Source organism: Pocillopora damicornis, chromosome 4 (assembly GCF_964200805.1).
Source record: "Pocillopora damicornis chromosome 4, jaPocDami1.2, whole genome shotgun sequence".
NCBI classification, from domain to species: Eukaryota; Metazoa; Cnidaria; class Anthozoa; order Scleractinia; family Pocilloporidae; genus Pocillopora; species Pocillopora damicornis.
Window position 1 is genome coordinate 10,026,159 of NC_142673.1, and position 17,454 is coordinate 10,043,612.

General features: G+C 38.5%; 2 protein-coding genes across 6 annotated transcripts in view; both read left to right on the forward strand.

The window, feature by feature from the left end:
* The first annotated feature begins 178 nt into the window (after positions 1–178).
* Positions 179–8,633, forward strand: LOC113680013 (high-affinity choline transporter 1). 2 transcript variants are annotated; one of them, XM_027197011.2, is made up of 8 exons: positions 179–296; positions 3,120–3,287; positions 4,245–4,358; positions 4,581–4,885; positions 5,312–5,437; positions 6,016–6,169; positions 6,489–6,721; positions 7,390–8,633. In XM_027197011.2, the coding sequence occupies exons 2-8, from the start codon at positions 3,125–3,127 to the stop codon at positions 7,882–7,884; spliced, it is 1,590 nt and encodes a 529-aa protein (XP_027052812.2). In that variant the 5' UTR covers positions 179–296; positions 3,120–3,124; the 3' UTR covers positions 7,885–8,633. The 2 variants fall into 2 exon arrangements, with proteins under 2 accessions (XP_027052812.2, XP_027052810.2); XM_027197009.2 differs by having other exon boundaries at positions 251–495.
* Positions 8,634–9,245: 612 nt separating this feature from the next.
* LOC113680006 (high-affinity choline transporter 1) overlaps positions 9,246–17,454 on the forward strand; it is a 10,827-nt gene continuing 2,618 nt past the window's right edge. The window contains exons 1-7 of one of the 4 annotated variants that reach the window (XM_089202802.1): positions 9,396–9,602; positions 10,593–10,680; positions 10,935–11,065; positions 11,683–11,766; positions 15,267–15,460; positions 16,178–16,291; positions 16,948–17,252. In XM_089202802.1, the coding sequence (XP_089058928.1) occupies positions 15,298–15,460; positions 16,178–16,291; positions 16,948–17,252 (582 nt within the window). In that variant the 5' untranslated portion in view covers positions 9,396–9,602; positions 10,593–10,680; positions 10,935–11,065; positions 11,683–11,766; positions 15,267–15,297. Of the gene's footprint in view, positions 9,340–9,395; positions 9,603–10,520; positions 10,681–10,934; positions 11,066–11,682; positions 11,767–15,266; positions 15,461–16,177; positions 16,292–16,947; positions 17,253–17,454 lie in introns of those variants that run through there. The other 3 variants (XM_089202803.1, XM_089202804.1, XM_089202805.1) reach the window with 3 other exon arrangements.

The following is a 17,454-nucleotide window of genomic DNA, read 5'->3' on the forward strand; positions in this document are numbered from 1 at the left end:
CCGACCGCCAAGGACTGTGAAAGATCTCATTTATTTATCCACCACAGACAAGCATGATATGCTTAGATACGTCAAAATTTGAAATTAAAGCGATATCTTTGAAAAATTCTTTATAACCGTAAAAGCTTTCGAGCGTATTTTAAAAGGAAAATGTTTACATCCTCTATTGATTCACTACGCAGTAGCCATGACAGTCGTTCCTCAGTGCTCATTTCCAGACCCTTGGCAGTGTTGAGGGTAAACCTTGATTGAGGTCACATCCACAACAAACTCCGCAAGGAGAAAATTTTATTGAGGTATGTAGACCTTTCTGGTCTTTTTTGTTTCTTCAGAATATTACTACCAGAAAAATCACGTGAAAGCAAAGGTAGTCCCATGGGATCCTCCGGAGGTAAGCGTAGGATGCCTTTGCTTGTATGTCAATATCGAGTTGAAGGGAACTGTGTCTTTATCATCATTGACCAGAGAATAGATTTGAGAGCCACCAAAGAACAGGTAAATTGCTTTTCAGTGAAGCCTGAATCACTACTAAAGTTTTTTTTCTATTATTATCGGTGAATTTTAGTGGGTTGCTGGATTGTTTTTTCCTTCGATGGAGGTCTAACAATGAGTGTTGTTCTCGCTACATAACAAACACTTGGTTGTGGACCTCAAAGATATTGTACGTGCCTTTTATTAACGCTTGAGGTAAAGCGGGAATGAATTATTTTGGTATAAAAATGTGTTTAATTACGAGAATTGATTCGAATTTAATGTTGAACCTGTAAAATTCAACTACACTCTTGACAAGTTCTAATGTTGCAGGTTTAAATTTATACATAAACAGATTTAATATTAATTCTTTCTTATCACCTCTCTTGCCGTCAAAAGACCTCACGGATTGTATTTGATACAGTTTGGTGCAGCAATCTATAAAACATTTTTAAAAAAAGGGTCTTTTCACTCGACGCTTGTAATGTTTATGTTCGAGCTGAATGCTCAGAGCGTGATGATAATTCATTGTTCAATGATCTCGCTTTAACACGCATTGGGGGTGAGTCAGTTTATTAGATGCCTTTCTACAAATCGTTACTTTTTCATAGTTAAGCTTGCTTTTAATCTAAATTGATGAACGACTCGAAACTAAAACTAGATTTACATCAGATTTTTTAACTTACCAATGACCAATGCAGAATGACCTTTTCATTAGTTTACATTTGTAATCGAATTATGTTTTGATTGACCTCGGTCGAAAGCTTTGCCCACATAATCCAGGGTTTTCGCGTCGTGGTATCGTATTTTGACAGTGGAGTCTTGAATTTGCCTACAATGCTGATAAGATTCAAAATTTGGAAGAAGTACTCTTGAGCGAACCCTGTCATTTAATATTGTTCTTTGGTAAGCTGAGTAAATTATCCGAAATTTGCATGATTGTAATCAAATATGAGTCTAAATATTTTGGAAGTTCCGGATGCTTCGCTCTGCAATTAGGTTGAAACAAAAATTGCGGATTCAATTTCCTTTCCTCGTGTTTAACCTTGGTGTCGACGTGAGGAAAGAACTAATGGTGAAGATCAATTCATTTTCATGCTCTTCAGTACCGGAATTATTCACATTGTTTTTTCGACGAATGGAGACGAACTCTTTCCATTCAGCTCGGAACTTATGGCAGAGCTCTCGAACAAAGCTTGTAAATTTTTTAAGACAACTGACCAATTTGTTGATTTGCAATTTTTCAATTTTTAAGTTTTTTGGTTCTTTTGAATTTTCAATGGCATCAATGTGTATTTTACTGGTGAAGAATTGTATCGGAAATTCATACAGATTTATAACCTTTTCTAAGATCATTCAATTTTTCACTTGTTCGTCGTTCACGTTTAGTTGTGAAAATGTACATGTGCAACCGTGACAATGGAAGTTCTATTTCATTTAGCTGCTTCATTAAGACAGGGGCCAAAGGGTTCTTTATAGAATACACAAGCCAGGGAAAATTTGTTCAATTAAAAAAAAGAAACAGAAAACCGATAGAAACGCGTAGTATTTCTAAAGAGACACTCTTAAGAGGTTTGAAAGAACCTTCCGGTGGAAATTCTGGGAACATTTCTGACTGCCTGGAATTTATTCCATTTAAGATCGAGCCTGGCTGCCGGTCTTTCGTCCACTGCCTTCTATTTGAACCACGGAAAAATGAAACTTACTTCTCTCTGATGAGAGACTTTCGGGATCCTTTCTGCAGAATAGGCATATTATCTTCTGGGACAGATATCTAAAAACTCTTGATTACAAGACCTTACAACCTCCACTGCTCATCCCTTCACCATCTTCAAGATAAAAAAATTACTCTGTTTTAATTTCCGTTTCCATAAGCCCTCCGTCACTAAATTCGATTAATTAATTAGTATAACCTCTTACAAACCAGCTTTTTTTGAGAAGCTTTTGAATCATAACTTAAAACGAAAATGAAATCAAAAGTAAGAATTTGCCTTTATGGCGGTGCTTGTTGCTAAACAATATATTATGAGCGGCCGGATTTCGCAGTCTCCCGTGATTTTATCGTGGTTAATAACCTTTTCATCGTAAAAAGCAATATTCTTGAATAAACATCAAGTGAACGTAGCTTTTGGAGACCTTAGCGGAGAAGCTGAAATTAATAGTTGTCCAGTTGTACCGAGTGGTTCCGTTGATAGTTTAGCCATAAGCAGAATCGATCAAGATATGTAAGTTTACACTCCGGAGAGGTTTTAAATAGTTCAGTTGTCATGCGTTTACTTAAATGTGTCGATTGATGTTGTTTGGTTTTTGTTTGAAATTAAAAGTTGTTCACGAGGTATTTATTGCTTGTCGGTGATTGGTTCAAAGAGGCTTGGGTATAAATGCAATATAAACGGACATAGACTGATATACCCAGAGGATTACCGAAGTTCACAGAACTAGACTTTGCTCTCGTCTTCAATGATAAACCGGCAGACAAATTGACAAGGTCGCCGCGATTGAATTTGAAATTTCCCGGGATCTTTGGTAGCCACATGTCTTACAAAGTTATGTAATGTTGAATTTTGGATCCAATCATTCCAAACAAGATCTTCCTTGTTTGAGCTTTTTAGGCTGGTTTTCACTTTCCGTACACTGACATTTTTCAGCTGACATGGCGGACATAAACATCGCTGGTGTGGTATCCATTGTAGTGTTTTATCTGTTAATCCTTCTTGTTGGCTTGTGGGCGGCTCGCCGGCGGAAGGAAGGCGAAGAAGAAGCCATGCTAGCCGGCAGAAGTATTGGAATATTCGTGGGTACATTCACTATGACAGGTAAAAGAGATGTTCTGACATGCGAGAGAATCGAAACTATTTTTTTGCATTTTCAGATTCCATAGCGAATGCAGTTGTAGTCAGTAGGATATTTAAATGATAAAGCTGAACAAATGCTGTTCACACCCGGAAGTATCTGATTGCTCATAATTAATCTCGTCGTCATTGATTTGTCTTTCTGTTCTTTTGTTAAGTTTTTTGTTAATTTTGTAGTTTTGTTTTTCATTTACATTCTTATTCACTCTTTCTAACGATGTTTCAACTTAAGAAAGTTAACCAAATAATTTCCTTTTTTTCTAAGATAACCATTAAAATTATAGCAATTTTATTTGCTCAGTACGAAATAAAGCTTGATTCTTGATCCCGCAAATAGTTATGACGCTCACCAAGGCGGTTACAACAACAATTAACGATGTAAGACTTATTTTAACTACCAGCAACCAGAAATTGAAAGATTTCATGTAATCAACCTTATATTGACACATTTGTTCTGCAAACTAGATACACCCTACAAACATCGATAAATTACGAAACGAGATGCAATTTTCAGTCGAGGTTTATTCAATCAAAGACCGTAAGCAAACAGCGACCGCGACGGCATCGAGGATGAGACAAAACAAAAGATCTAATGAGCTGAACAATAGCTCAGCACGTGCGTTCTAAAACTTTGCACGTTTCTAAGCCGTCCTCTGTAAAACAACAGCGTGAAATCACCAAGATTTTCACAGTAAATTCTTAAATTTTCCATTTGGAACTCAACACTGCTCACGCATAGTATGCTGAAGTTGAGGTGTGGCGCCGTTAGAGATGGTAAACACACCCAACCCTTAGCGAAATTTGTACCAAAAATATAAATTCATTTTCCAATCGACATCTTCCTCGGCGTTTTCGTTTTGATTGTTTAAGGTCCCTAACAAAATTTAAGATGTTAATTATACGTGCTTGTTAATTCAATAGCGACGTGGGTGGGTGGAGGATACATCAATGGTACTGCAGAAGTGGTGTTTGACTCTACACAAGGTCTTGTCTGGACGCAGGCTCCTTGGGGATACGCTTTAAGTTTGGTTATAGGTAAGTAGCAAAAGAAAGACAGCACTCTATCACTGTGATTGAAGGGAACTGGAATGGAAATAATTCTTAGCACACGAACACTAAAGCTTCCCTAAATAAGCTTGCAGTTGAGCAAGTTCGCTCGGGAAGGAAATGGCCGGGTGGCGAGTTACGTTCCTGGTGTTAAACCGTTTGAACTCAGAGGCAGAGAATGGTATAACGTGATATCCTTCTTTTTTTAAGGTGGCTTGGCCTTTGCCAAAATCATGCGCAAAAAAGAGTACTTCACAATGCTAGATCCCTTCCAAGAAAAGTACGGTCCGCGCATGGGCGGACTGTTGTACATTCCTGCTCTGTTGGGTGAAATATTTTGGTCTGCAGCTATACTGGCTGCTCTTGGAGCAACCATCAGTGTAGTGATCAGCCTGAATGAAACTACTTCCGTCATTGTGTCCGCGTGTATCGCTATTTTCTACACTCTGATTGGTGGACTGTACTCTGTAGCTTACACAGATGTCATCCAGCTCATCTGCATCTTCGTAGGATTGGTGAGTATGGTCAGCGGCTTCAAGGAGCTACGTAATATATATTTTTATGGCGTGACAAGTTTATTTAAAATGAGGAAAACCCTGATCTAATCACTTGCAAGGGTACGCAAACACCAATAAATAATGCAGACGCGGAAAAGGAAAAGGAATGGGTATGGATGTCGAAGATGTTTATTGGTTGCATGACCAAATTGAAGACGGTAAACTCAATTTTTAAGATGGAAAGACCGTCTGTAGCTTCTGAAAATGTTTGTTTCTAAATAGGTAATTTTATTATAACTTCTGTCTTGTCTGTGGGGAAGGAAACATCGATGTATTAAGTAACAGTCTTTCCAATTTCGCCGTCATTGTGCTGTTCATTTTGTTTCATAAGTCTGGATGTTTGTGATATTTTGTGCACTGACCCCCTGGATCTGTTCCTTACAGTGGCTTAGTATTCCCTTCGCCATGACACATTCAGCAGTGAGCAGTATTTCAGACACATCCACTCAGTGGGTGGGTGAATGGTCCAACACGTATGTTGGAGTATGGCTCGACTATGCCCTATTGCTGGTAAATATATTTCTTTTTCTATTATATTATGCGTTTTTACTTTGTAAAGCCAAAGAATAATTTGGTTATTAAGTGAGTCTGATAAGGAGATACAATCAGGTAGTATTAACGACTCTCCTATGTTCTCTAATCGTGTGCGGAGTATTGATAATGGTCTGGTAATCATGTCAAGATACTTGTTACTACCATACACCGCAATGATCCATGGGAATTAAATGTGGTTAGACACTTCACACTGTTTGTATATTATTATTAACTCTTTGCACCTAACATCTTGCACATTTTCCATAAAGTTGTCCTTGCATTTTCTAAGATAATGACAAGGAGAATTTGCTGAACAATCAAGAACCTTTCAGTGATTATTGTTCTCGTGACCCTTATGTTTGATTCAGGGGTTGGTATTGAAAGGAGAAATTAGACGCTGGTCACACTTGGGTGCCAGATAGTTAAGTCAGTCCGAGGTATTATATCAAATTACTGAAAAATCGACCAGTTCTCGCTACAAGTTTTGAAGAACATTCTGTCGGTAAGGTTTTGGAATATTGCCGAGAGTAATATGTGTTTTATCTCCTGTGCAGACATTTGGTGGTATTCCATGGCAAGTTTACTTTCAGCGAGTGCTGTCATGTAAAACAGCGGCCAAGGCCCAGGGTCTTTCCTTCGCAGCTTCGTTTGGATGTCTCTTAATGGCTATCCCAGCAGTTCTCATTGGAGCGATTGGTCGCTCTGCAGGTAAACACTAGATTCCGTACTCAAGAAATAAAAATTCCATCATCTTCCAGGACTTTTTAGCCTTAATGTGCATGTGGTTCTTTCTGCAAAAGTCTATGCTCTTGGATTTTTTTGTATTGTCTTCAAGTACAAAAAAAAAAAACAATGTTGGCAACGTTTTGAATGAGTTTGTCTTTCATGCAAATTTGAAATATTTCATCAAATCAAGCAAGTGTAACGAAATCAAGCATAACTGCTATGATGAGAGTTGTTGGTCTTTTAAAGGCAACTAAATTCATCACTGAAAGAAATTCCTGAATCTTATGTAATGTCACTCTAGACTGGACCAGAACAGATTTCTTCGAGCCGTCTGGCAATGCTACCAATCAGACGGCGGAGTTTAAAAAGTCACTAGTCCTTCCCATAGTGCTTCAGTACCTCACACCAACAGCTGTTTCCTTTATTGGTCTGGGTGCTGTGTCTGCCGCTGTCATGTCTTCGGCAGACTCCAGTATCCTGTCCGCCAGCTCCATGTTTTCTCGAAACGTCTATAAACTTATCTTTAGACAAAAGGTAAGTGATAAAAGTTAGTGATCACAACGTCTTCACTGACGTATCTTCGTTTTTTTGATTTGATGTGGCTTCTATGAATATTCTTTTGGGATCTCTAGTTTTGTAAGGTGGTTTTTTTAAACACTTCCTTAGAACACTGCCCCATCATTTACTGACGATTTAAAATTCGTCAAACCATCCTTGAGTCGACTGCGTTGACACCAATTAAATTATTGGGGAGAATTTGCCTGGCAGTAATCTTCGAAGCACATGAACATGTTTACGGCACAAAATGCCTTCTCTCTTCATAAAAGTTAACGATTTTACCAAAGTCTTTAAAAATTCTAGTTTCCTTGGCAGCTGTTGCTTGGTCGACATGCGCTCTGACGATGAGCTAACGCTCGAAACGTCAGCTCAAGAAATTTTTACGTTGGTCAATTTTCTTTACTCTCTTAGTTGATAAAACCACATCATTTTGTAATACCTCTCACCGACGCAGCACCGCAGTTTCTTTAGAGACTTGCCACTTCGATGCTCGGTGTCGCTTGACGGAGCTAAGCGAAAGCCTATAGACAGACGTAATAAATTGTGTACTGTACATAGTTCTTAGTTCCTCCCTACCCGAGAATCTAGAACATGTGAAACGTTGAGTATCAACGCTGAACTAAAGTACAAACCTTATTTGTTAGGCCTCCGAGAAGGAAGTTGTGTGGGTGATGCGTATAGCCATATTTGGAGTTGGCGCGGCCGCTACAGCCATGGCTCTAGCAGTGGGCTCTATCTACTCCTTATGGGCCTTGTGCAGTGACTTGGTGTATGTGATCCTATTTCCGCAGCTATGCTGTGTCATCTATTTTGATGGCACCAACACCTACGGCTCCTTCATGGGTTACGTACTGGGCATGGTGCTGCGCATTGGGGGAGGGGAAGATAAAATTGGTATTCCACCGTTCATTAAGTACCCGTATTATAATGACTTGGATGGCCAGCTGTTTCCTTTCCGTACCTTAGCTATGGTCGTTTCATTTGTTACAATTGTTGTGGTGTCGTATTCGCTGAAGTTTTTGTTTGAGAGAGAAATTGTACCACTGAAGTTTGATTTTCTTCGTTGCTTTAGGCGATACGATTTAGAAAAACAAACAGGTGCCGAGAAATACGCCATGGAGGAAAGCAGGGCGTATTGACCTTTGATCATCTACGACATTTTGAAAATATGAGTCTGTTGCAAGACTTCCAGACATTTTATTTTTGACCACTCGATTCAACGGCCTGAAGCTAATAAGTGATCAAGTTTTCACAGATCAAAACCCGTCAGTTACACCAAACCTACAGTGACAACGAATCAATGTTAAGAGCAGAACGAAAATAAGTAACAATTTTCGAGTGCCAGGAAATAAGGATATTAAAATCGTGGTAGGTTTTGCGTACTATCCTATAGAGTGATCAGTAACGTGAGATTTTTCTTCGGCTAATCACAAACTTTTGTATGAATGTAACGAAAGCTTTACTGCCGAATGTAAAATGAAATGAAAATCTTCAGAAGTGTAACAACGTAAATGTCAATTTTTGGCTTCGATGGTCGATAAGATTGGAAATCAAACCTATCTCTGAGGTATGCGTGACATATGCTTCCTGCCCTCGGCGTGTTGACGTAATCGTCACGTTGTGTTCTTTGACTGTGACCCTCCGTTGGTTCGGGTGTTTGGCAACACTGAAATTGAAACTAGACACTTTTAACACATTATCTACAAATAAAACGACTTTGAATAGTCACTCGATAATCCGCTTTTTTGGGGATTATTTTATAAAACCTTAATTGTACAGATCGCAGACTTGTTAATTCAAGTTTCAACTGTTTGTAACTTTATTTGCCTTTGATCGTGTATTTACTTATCGGTGTATTAAAATCATTGTCAGTGACTCTTTGCATTAATGCAGGCTTGCTCTTTGTTTTGCTAGACGTTCAGAGATTAGTGATAGAGAAGTCTTTCGTGATAGTCGGCTGTGGCGAAGGCCAGATAAATTATGCCGGCATCATTTTGGGCATAATGTTGTAGTCAAAGCTTGAAGCATAATCTCGGCTTAATGACAAAACTTCTAAACAATTCTGTTGATCTTACTGTTCAACAAGACATAACTTCTGTAGTTTGAGTACTGTGAACGGTGAGCCTGCTTTTCTTGCTTGAAGTTTAGGAGTTTGATCCAGTAAATTGGTTTGTTCTGAACTTTGGCGAACCTTTTATACTTAGTAAGTTTACCTGTTGTTGGTAGGAATGGGGAGGTGCGGGGGGGGGGGGGGGGGCGGGGGGGTGGTTGAGCTATTATTTTGAATCAATAGACTGAGCAGACTGAAACATCTTGAACATAATATTTGGCCTAATATCATATTTTTAGCATTGACGCCACAAGCTTAACGCTCAAATTTTCGTGCTTAGTCTACCTAATCCAAGCTATAACTGTTTGGCATGCACGATAACAACACGCATTGTCTGACACGCTCTTTTCACGTGCTTTTGCTCACTGTAATCACATGATGTTTTATTCCTCGCGTACTACTGAAGTTCACTTGCTACATCGACAGCCAAGTGTATACTTTTCAGACGGGGGGCACGAACTTTACTGATGCCTTAGCTGATAACGTAACAGTTAACACTTAATGGCTTTCCATTAGCTTTTCATTTCTAGATGCTTCCTTATTAGGACCAAGAAGTATGAGTATGAATCACGTGTTTTCATCTAGGATAGAAATTTGCTGCCCGTCGCAGTCAGCGTCTTCCTTCTCGCAGTTTGAGTTGACTAATAGGAAGAGAAGAACCTTAATGGGAATGTTCACCGACTGATGTCGTTGACGACACCGCATTAGCGCGTATGTAAAAACAGTGAAATGACCTCGCTGAATGAGGTTTGTTTTCGCCCAAAATTGATTGCTGTCATCTTTGGCATCAATAACCGTCCCAATAATCTTGCAATTCCAGTCCCTCCATGGTTGAAAGTCGAATCGCGACTGAAGCCATAATCATTTTTGTTACCTAAATAGGGGTCACTTGGAAAATATGACTTTGGGAAATTTTAGTATCGATGAGAAGAGATATGCTTATTTAAATTATATAACTGGATAGTTCCCCCATCGTACCTTAGAGGTACAATTTCGCCCTATACCTCCCTCCCTCAGGGAGTGTACTCAAATTCGTCTAAGAAACTTTGAAAACAATCACGTCCCCATGTGCAACATAGTCAAAACATGATCCATTGACCCACATCCGCAGCTTTAAGTTTGTCTAAGGAAAACAAAGCCAAGTTATAAATAGAAGTTATTTGAGAAGAAGATTTGACTCTGTCTTTGAAATGTCTTATTCCAGAAAAATGAGATTTTTGCTTACGAACAAAACTAACCTTGAAACTCTTGTAAGCCACAGTTTAAGCTCCACCGGCAGACGGCAGAGTGTAGTGCACAATAAACTTGCATCTTATCTCACCTTTAGGCTGATGTAGTTTGAAAAGGAGCCAAAGATTGAATTGTTCCAAGCACAACTACCCCGGGGGGGCGCTTTTACTCGGAATCAGTTTTCTTGTTTCGTGTTAAGCTTAGCTACCAACGTCCACTTGTTGCCTTTTTTTGATAGTCAATTTTGTTTCTAAGAGAATACTTGAAAACATGCCAAAGCACCGATTAAATTAGTTCACATTTTTCGTTTATCACATTAAGTTTGGACATATATGTTTCTACTCACTCTGTTGCATTAAGTGTACCCTCCCCCCCCCCACCTCCTCTGAGGTGGGGGGGGGGGAAGGGTACAACTACTTTCGTTGGCTTTCGCCAGGGGTCACATCTCCGCGAATGACCTCTAAACATAAGTTTGACAAGATAAACGTTTTCTATTTCATCAATCAGACGTTTGGCTTTATACATTCTTTGGTTACTGACTTCAGAACTTTGCTCCAACGGCAGCTGCAACAACAACAACGACGCTTTACCACAGGTGAGCTGTGCCTCACTTCTGAGTCCGTATCATAGACCATACCACCTAAGTTTCATTTAAGTAACACTAGAATGCCTTCTAACTCGGAAAAAGCAAGATAATAAGGGAACAGTTTTACAAAATTTGCCCATCCGGCCCACTTATTAGGAACCTTAAGCAAACCACGATAGCGACAGCAACGAGGACGTGTCAAAAAAAGAAATGATCTTTTTAGCAGAACGATAGCTTACCCCGTGCATTTTAAAACTTTGTAGATTTCATAGACGTCCTCTTCAACACAGAAACGCTAAGTCATCAAAATTTGCGTAGATTAAGGACGCCGGAAACCCGACGGAAAATTATTTTTGAACACAACGCTGCTTACATTTATTAAGCTGAAGTTCAGGTATGGCAACGAAAAAGATGGTAAACACGTCCAGCCATTCGTAAAATTCTAACTGAAAATAAGAATTCATTTTTTGATCGACGTCTTCCTAGGTGTTGCTGTCGTGACTTCTGAATTCGGGTATACCGGTGATTGCACTAATCGAGAATTTTATGCTCGCACTCAACGTTTACAAATCTGTTCATGAAAAAGAATCTAAAATGTTTTCGAGAAGTAAGTAAATGGGGTCATTCTAAGACTTATCCAGATAGTTTGTGCAATTAATACGTTCAGTCACGGTCGTAAAACTCGTGCAAATGAAGATGAACAAGATCACATAACGTTGTCCCCGCTTGTTTTGCGAGTCTCGCTGTCAGCAGTTGATATTTTTATAAGATGGTTTATTTTCTGTTTAGTGCTAGTGATGGCTGACTCCTTCAGGTTAAGTTTCCTGATTATCATAGAGACTGCCGAATTTATTTCTTCAAAAATTCAAAACTGCAATTCTAAGAACAAAGTTTAGTTGTCTGGAATTAAATGTTGTAGAATCAAAATGTAAAATGTAAAATCAAACAAGTTCCTTCGAACTGATTAAATTCCGCGCGTAACTTTGTTTTTTTTTGTTTTCTTTTTTTCAGAAAAGCTTGCATCTCTGAAACTGGTAGTTCTATCGCCTTAACTCTTTGACGCATTTTCGGACAAAAGTGATCAGTTTTGACGAGGTAATCACGGATTTAAATTTCAGGTCAAAGTCCTGATCTGTTTGTTTGCTTATTTAAGTGAGTTTAAATAGTACTGGCATTGCGCCAGTCTCAGCCGTCACCGAGTTGCGTTCTGAGATTTATTAGCAAAACTTTCTACAATAGTTCTTCCTGATCAAATCTGACATACTAAGCTCGGATCAAGCAACCTGCACGAAGCTATCCTCCATTTTAATCGATTTTGTCTGGCGCTAATCGGATAACAGATGTGTAAGCAAATTAGTGTTCAGGATTGCAGAGATTTTTGCTTATGCAATACATGGGACAAAAAATAAATTTGTAGCATTGTTTCTAGTCACAGCGCTCATAATGATATGCAAAGTTGAAAAACGCAACAACAATACAGTTTCATCAGCTAGGTGAACATTACATTTGTTCAATTCATTTTTATCTACTTTTTACAGCGCAGCGCGGAGGAGAGAATGACCCTGTCTCCACCCTCATCGTTTAGGCTGTACTGCTGTATCCCTCTCCCCTGAGTTCCTCAATCATTATTCCCATACCTTTGAATGAGTATGAATGCGAGTGATTTGAAATAGAATACTTCTATTGATGATGGGCAAATACAGAGGAAGTTTTTTTTTTGTATAGACTACATAAGTTTGTAGCTCTTCATCCATTTCCTTCACGGTAATGTGATGGTGTACAATGGCATTATGCGTAATGCAAAGACAGATGTAGTAAAAGGGGGCACAAATACAAAAAGAGCAACAAAACAACAATCTAACAACTCAAAAACCAATACAAATTAGAATAAATGTCCTTTGTGCGCTGACCTTAGGTGCTATGTGCATGGTATACTAATGTAATCTATGATAACACTATTATAACACAAAATGTTATTTAATCGAGTCGTCTCAGTTCTCTTTAATCCTTACTCAAGTTTCACTTTGGAGTAAGAAGAGAAAAACACGAATTCCTCTCACTCTTTCAGATTTTTTTCGGCGTGTATCTACTCTGAGTGTTGCAACGAATGAACCCGAAACAAAATGATTCACTCCAAGCCAAATGTCCTGTCTTCATGGTTCGCCAACTATTTTGACCTGATCCATCTTTTCCCTTCGTAAGGTTACCCGCTGGTTCACTTTCCCACGGCCTTAGATTTTCCCTGTCGGAACCCAGCAGTTTCAGAGCTAATCATTCCTTTAAAATTGCCAGAACCTCATCAGCTGATCACTTCATCTGACAAATTTGATAAATTCCAAACGGCCCGTGTGATCCTTAATAGTATTTATATAACTTGGAGCTACTTTAGACTACTAACGTTAAAGGTCAAGGTTTTTTATGAAATTTTCAATACGCATTGGGATTTGCATCATGTTTATGACTTCGCATAGCTGGATACAACTATTACCAAATTCGAAGCAAAGCTTAAAAGACTAATTTCACTTTGCGGTTCTTTACGCTCAGTCTGGAAAACCGCGAACAACCTTTTCAAAAAATTATTTGGCAAAGAAAACTGAATAGCGACCCAGATTTTTAATATCAACTCACAAACATATCACACTTAAAACCAACCTCATATTTGACTGTAATCTTGAAAAGATATCAAAACTAATCCTTATACAGAGTACATTGAAAGTTGTAGATGAGAAAATGATTATCAGGACCAAAATAAAAGAACAGGTACCCTATTTTTCCTGTCACCACGGGATAAACTAAGCACTTAGCCTAAATAAGCTGATTGGAATCAAATATAACTGAGTTACATATGCAGTTAGATACTGACATAAGAATATGTTTAAGCTTGAAAATTCATTTACCCTCTTTAATGAGAAAATACTATTGGATGAGTAAACATTACATTACATTCTATACTAGCTTTTCAAAAAACGATTTTTTTACAGATGGCACTATTCCATTCCTTTTAGTTAACAATGATTCATACGTAGGCGTGCCTCATCAAAATATAAAGCACATGGGAAGGTTAGAGAGAAAGAGAAGTGCGAAAGAGTTTCCTGAGGCGTAACTAAGAGCAACTCTAGCTTTTTAAGGAATTTTTCTGAAACCAGGAACAGGAAAGAAAGATCAAGGTACGGGAAACGGGGAACGGTGCAATAGAAAGCGGGTCTTAAAAGGGTGACTGTCAGAAAAAAATCAAAAGCTGCACAACATTTGAACGGCAATTTATGTCTCGTGAACATTATTGTGAACATGAATTTTACATACAACCCTCACATACGTATTCTACACGCAAGAGGAAGATTTAAGATAGGCAACAGCCAATCAAGAAACCCACGATGTTATGGCAACGCGAAAGGCTTTGAGAATGAATCCTTTCCCGTTCGTTCCATGTATCTGCAGTTATTTCAATAACAAAGACGGCAAAATATCTTTTTCTTGGGCATATTGGAGATTAAATGTGGTTTCGGTGTGTTTTCCACAACTAAATTTTATAGCATGTTTTTTTAATAATTGTCTCCATAATTTTGATTTTCTTTTTTAACGGAGACACGGAGGTAAGCGTGGCACCGATGGAGTTTTATTTTTCTCAAAATCATGCAAACAACAGAGACAATAGACCCAAAATTCCTGTTTTAAAGTTATTTCAGATAAATTTGATTCTTTTTATCTCTATTAGGGTAAAATAATGTGATATATCTGGCGGAGTGTACTTAAAGTACTTTTCTTCTTTGACCAATATGAAAACATCAGTTGCACAAAATGTTCCGCCCCCAAATAGATAACTCTTGCATGTGTGACATGTATATTTTTATCTTGAATCTTGATTTATGAGTAAAACAAGCTATTCTTTTATTTTTTTTCGGTATTAAGTTATTTAACCAATTTTGTTTTACTAGAGCTTTCGTTTGAAAAAGACAATTTATAATAGATATACAGGAGACAGTGTTTCTCAAAAAGTTTGATTCATGATAAAAGAACATTCAAAAAGCTATAGTTGCTCGAGGTGTAGCCGAGAGCAACTTTTAAGCATCTTTCGTTGTCCTCAAACTTCCTTACGGATTAATATCTCGAGAAACACGCTGCAGCAAGAACCAATTGTTACCTAGAAGGAATGGAATATGGCGTGCCATCTACAGCCCATTTACTTTAGCCGGCGAAAAGCTTGTATAGAATGTTATATATTGTCAACTCATGCCATAGTATTTTCATCTTTAATAGTTTTTTTTATGATATAAACTGTATGGCCCCGTGAGCTCTTTTTTTTTTTCTTCCTTTTTTTAGTATTAAAAAAACCATGCGATGGCGTGAACAGGCCAGAAAAGGATATGCTGCCTCGTAACTTACGAGCTATATTCAGTCATAAAATGTTTATTGAAAGCGCTAGCTCAGTTCGGACAGGAAAATATTTGACTCTCTGAAAGACGGAGCACGCTATGCTCGGTCTGTACGTGATGGCCTCGAGCCAAATTTTTCCCGTGAGGCCCCCCTGCTCTGCTCAGTCTATAAGTAAATATGAATTCTCATAAAAGTACATTTGTCTAATTTTCTCTCGAAAGCGGACCAACAAAGAAGCGACCCCATCCAAACATGGCTGACATCAACGTTGCCGGTGTCGTGGCGATTGTTTTGTTTTATCTGCTCATTCTCGCCATTGGTTTGTGGGCCGCTCGCCGGCGAAAGGACAACGAGGAAGAAACTATGTTAGCAGGACGAAGTATTGGGATGGTTGTGGGTACCTTCACTTTAACAGGTAATCAAAAGTCTTGATTTCTTCATCACAAATGTAACTGCTGCACTTATTTCATATGATTAGAAAGTAATTAATTACGGAAGGATCTATATTCTCCTCAATAAGTATATTTCAGTGTCCATTGTTATCTTGCATTGGCATATTGTACACGTTCCAGGGAGTTCCTCTAAAGAAACGTTGCTTCCAACTTCACATAGAGGGTTGAGAACAGAGAACCTTTCTACGTGTTTCGAGGTACTCAAGGGAATTCGGCTGTATAATTCAAAACTCTCATTTTCGGTACCATTTATAAACTCTATGAAATAATTTTATCTATTGAAAAGGGCTTTTATGATCATCAGCGAGTGATCCACGAGCCGGTATCACCCATAAACGTTATGAAATGAATTTTATATATTACGGCAGAGTTCTTTTTCCAGAGCGGAAAGGGCTGTTATATTCCTCTCTCAAATTAGTTACCAATGGCTATAGTGAAGTTTTGTATTTTTTATACAGTTAAATACAAGAGGGATTTTCGGGAAAAAATTAATTTCACTGACATCTGATAATGCATGACAACAGAGGACAACACAGAGGATCGTTTCAGGGAACTAGATAACAAAGCTCCCATATCTTTTTTTATGACTCGGTTAACCTCCCTTTTAATTCAACTAAAGCAAGTTTCAAAGTTCTCTGCATGTCAATTTTGCAAGCCTGTTACGTTGTTTGTTTCCATAGCAACATGGGTCGGCGGAGGATACATCAATGGTACAGCGGAGGTACTCTATGATAAAGACCAAGGTCTCGTCTGGGCCCAGGCCCCTTGGGGCTATGCTCTTAGCCTGGGGTTAGGTGAGTAAGAAAGCAATTAGGGAGATAAGGTACTAAAATACTGTCCTTGGAATTTCTAATGGTTTGGCAATTGACTGATTGGAATCAAACATGCACTTCTTCGGGACGTTTAGGACGGCTATGGAAAAAAAAAGGAAAAAAAAACAGTTTTCCTTCTCTTCTATTTCGACGACTTTAAATAGGGCGTGAGTGAGCTGGGCCCGACAGAATAAACTTGTTTCAACTGTTCTCACTCGCCTATGACACAATCACCGTTGAATGTAAGCTCGGGTGAAACTGAAAAAAAAAACAGTTCAAATTCAATTTTAATTCAGTTGATGACAATCCATTTTTTCGAATATGCCATAGCTCACTCCTAGCTATTCCCATATTAAGTTATTCGATTATTCAAGTCTAGATTAGCCATCTCAATACCTGACATTTATAAAAACTAGAATGTGATGTCGATCAATACAATAAGAGAAACGCAATAAGAGTTATAGGCATGGTCCGTAGTAATGTTGAAGACCCCGCACAGAGGCAGACCAACTAACTAAATGTGCATAGTTTGAAATAACAATTTCATGTCTACAATATGATTAAAAACCACAGGGTTGTCTTGGATGAATGAAAGAATCTAAAGGCACTGAAATTGATTATGATTTTTTTACCGTCAGGTGGACTTCTTTTTGCCAAGATCATGCGCCAAAGAGAGTACGTTACCATGATTGACCCTTTCCAAGAAAGGTACGGTCCGCGTATGGGTGGATTGTTATACATCCCCGCACTTTTGGGCGAAGTATTTTGGTCTGGCGCCATCTTGTCAGCTCTTGGTGCCACTGTGAGTGTCGTTATCAACTTGGATCGCTTCACTTCTGTCGTTGTTTCCGCGTGTATTGCTATTTTCTACACGTTGATGGGTGGATTGTACTCTGTAGCTTACACTGATGTTATTCAGCTCATCTGCATCTTTGTTGGACTGGTGAGTGTGGTCAGCAGTCTACTTTATTGTGACATGAACGTCATTGCAACGAGAACTTTTTTGCCGAAGAATGACTCTAGACCCAGTCTTTCTTAAAAACACACGAAAACACGTACTGAAGAAGATTTAGGATTTAGGATACTTCATGACTAGAAAATTAAATTGACTCTGATTTATTCAGAAATGTATTTTTGCATCATAC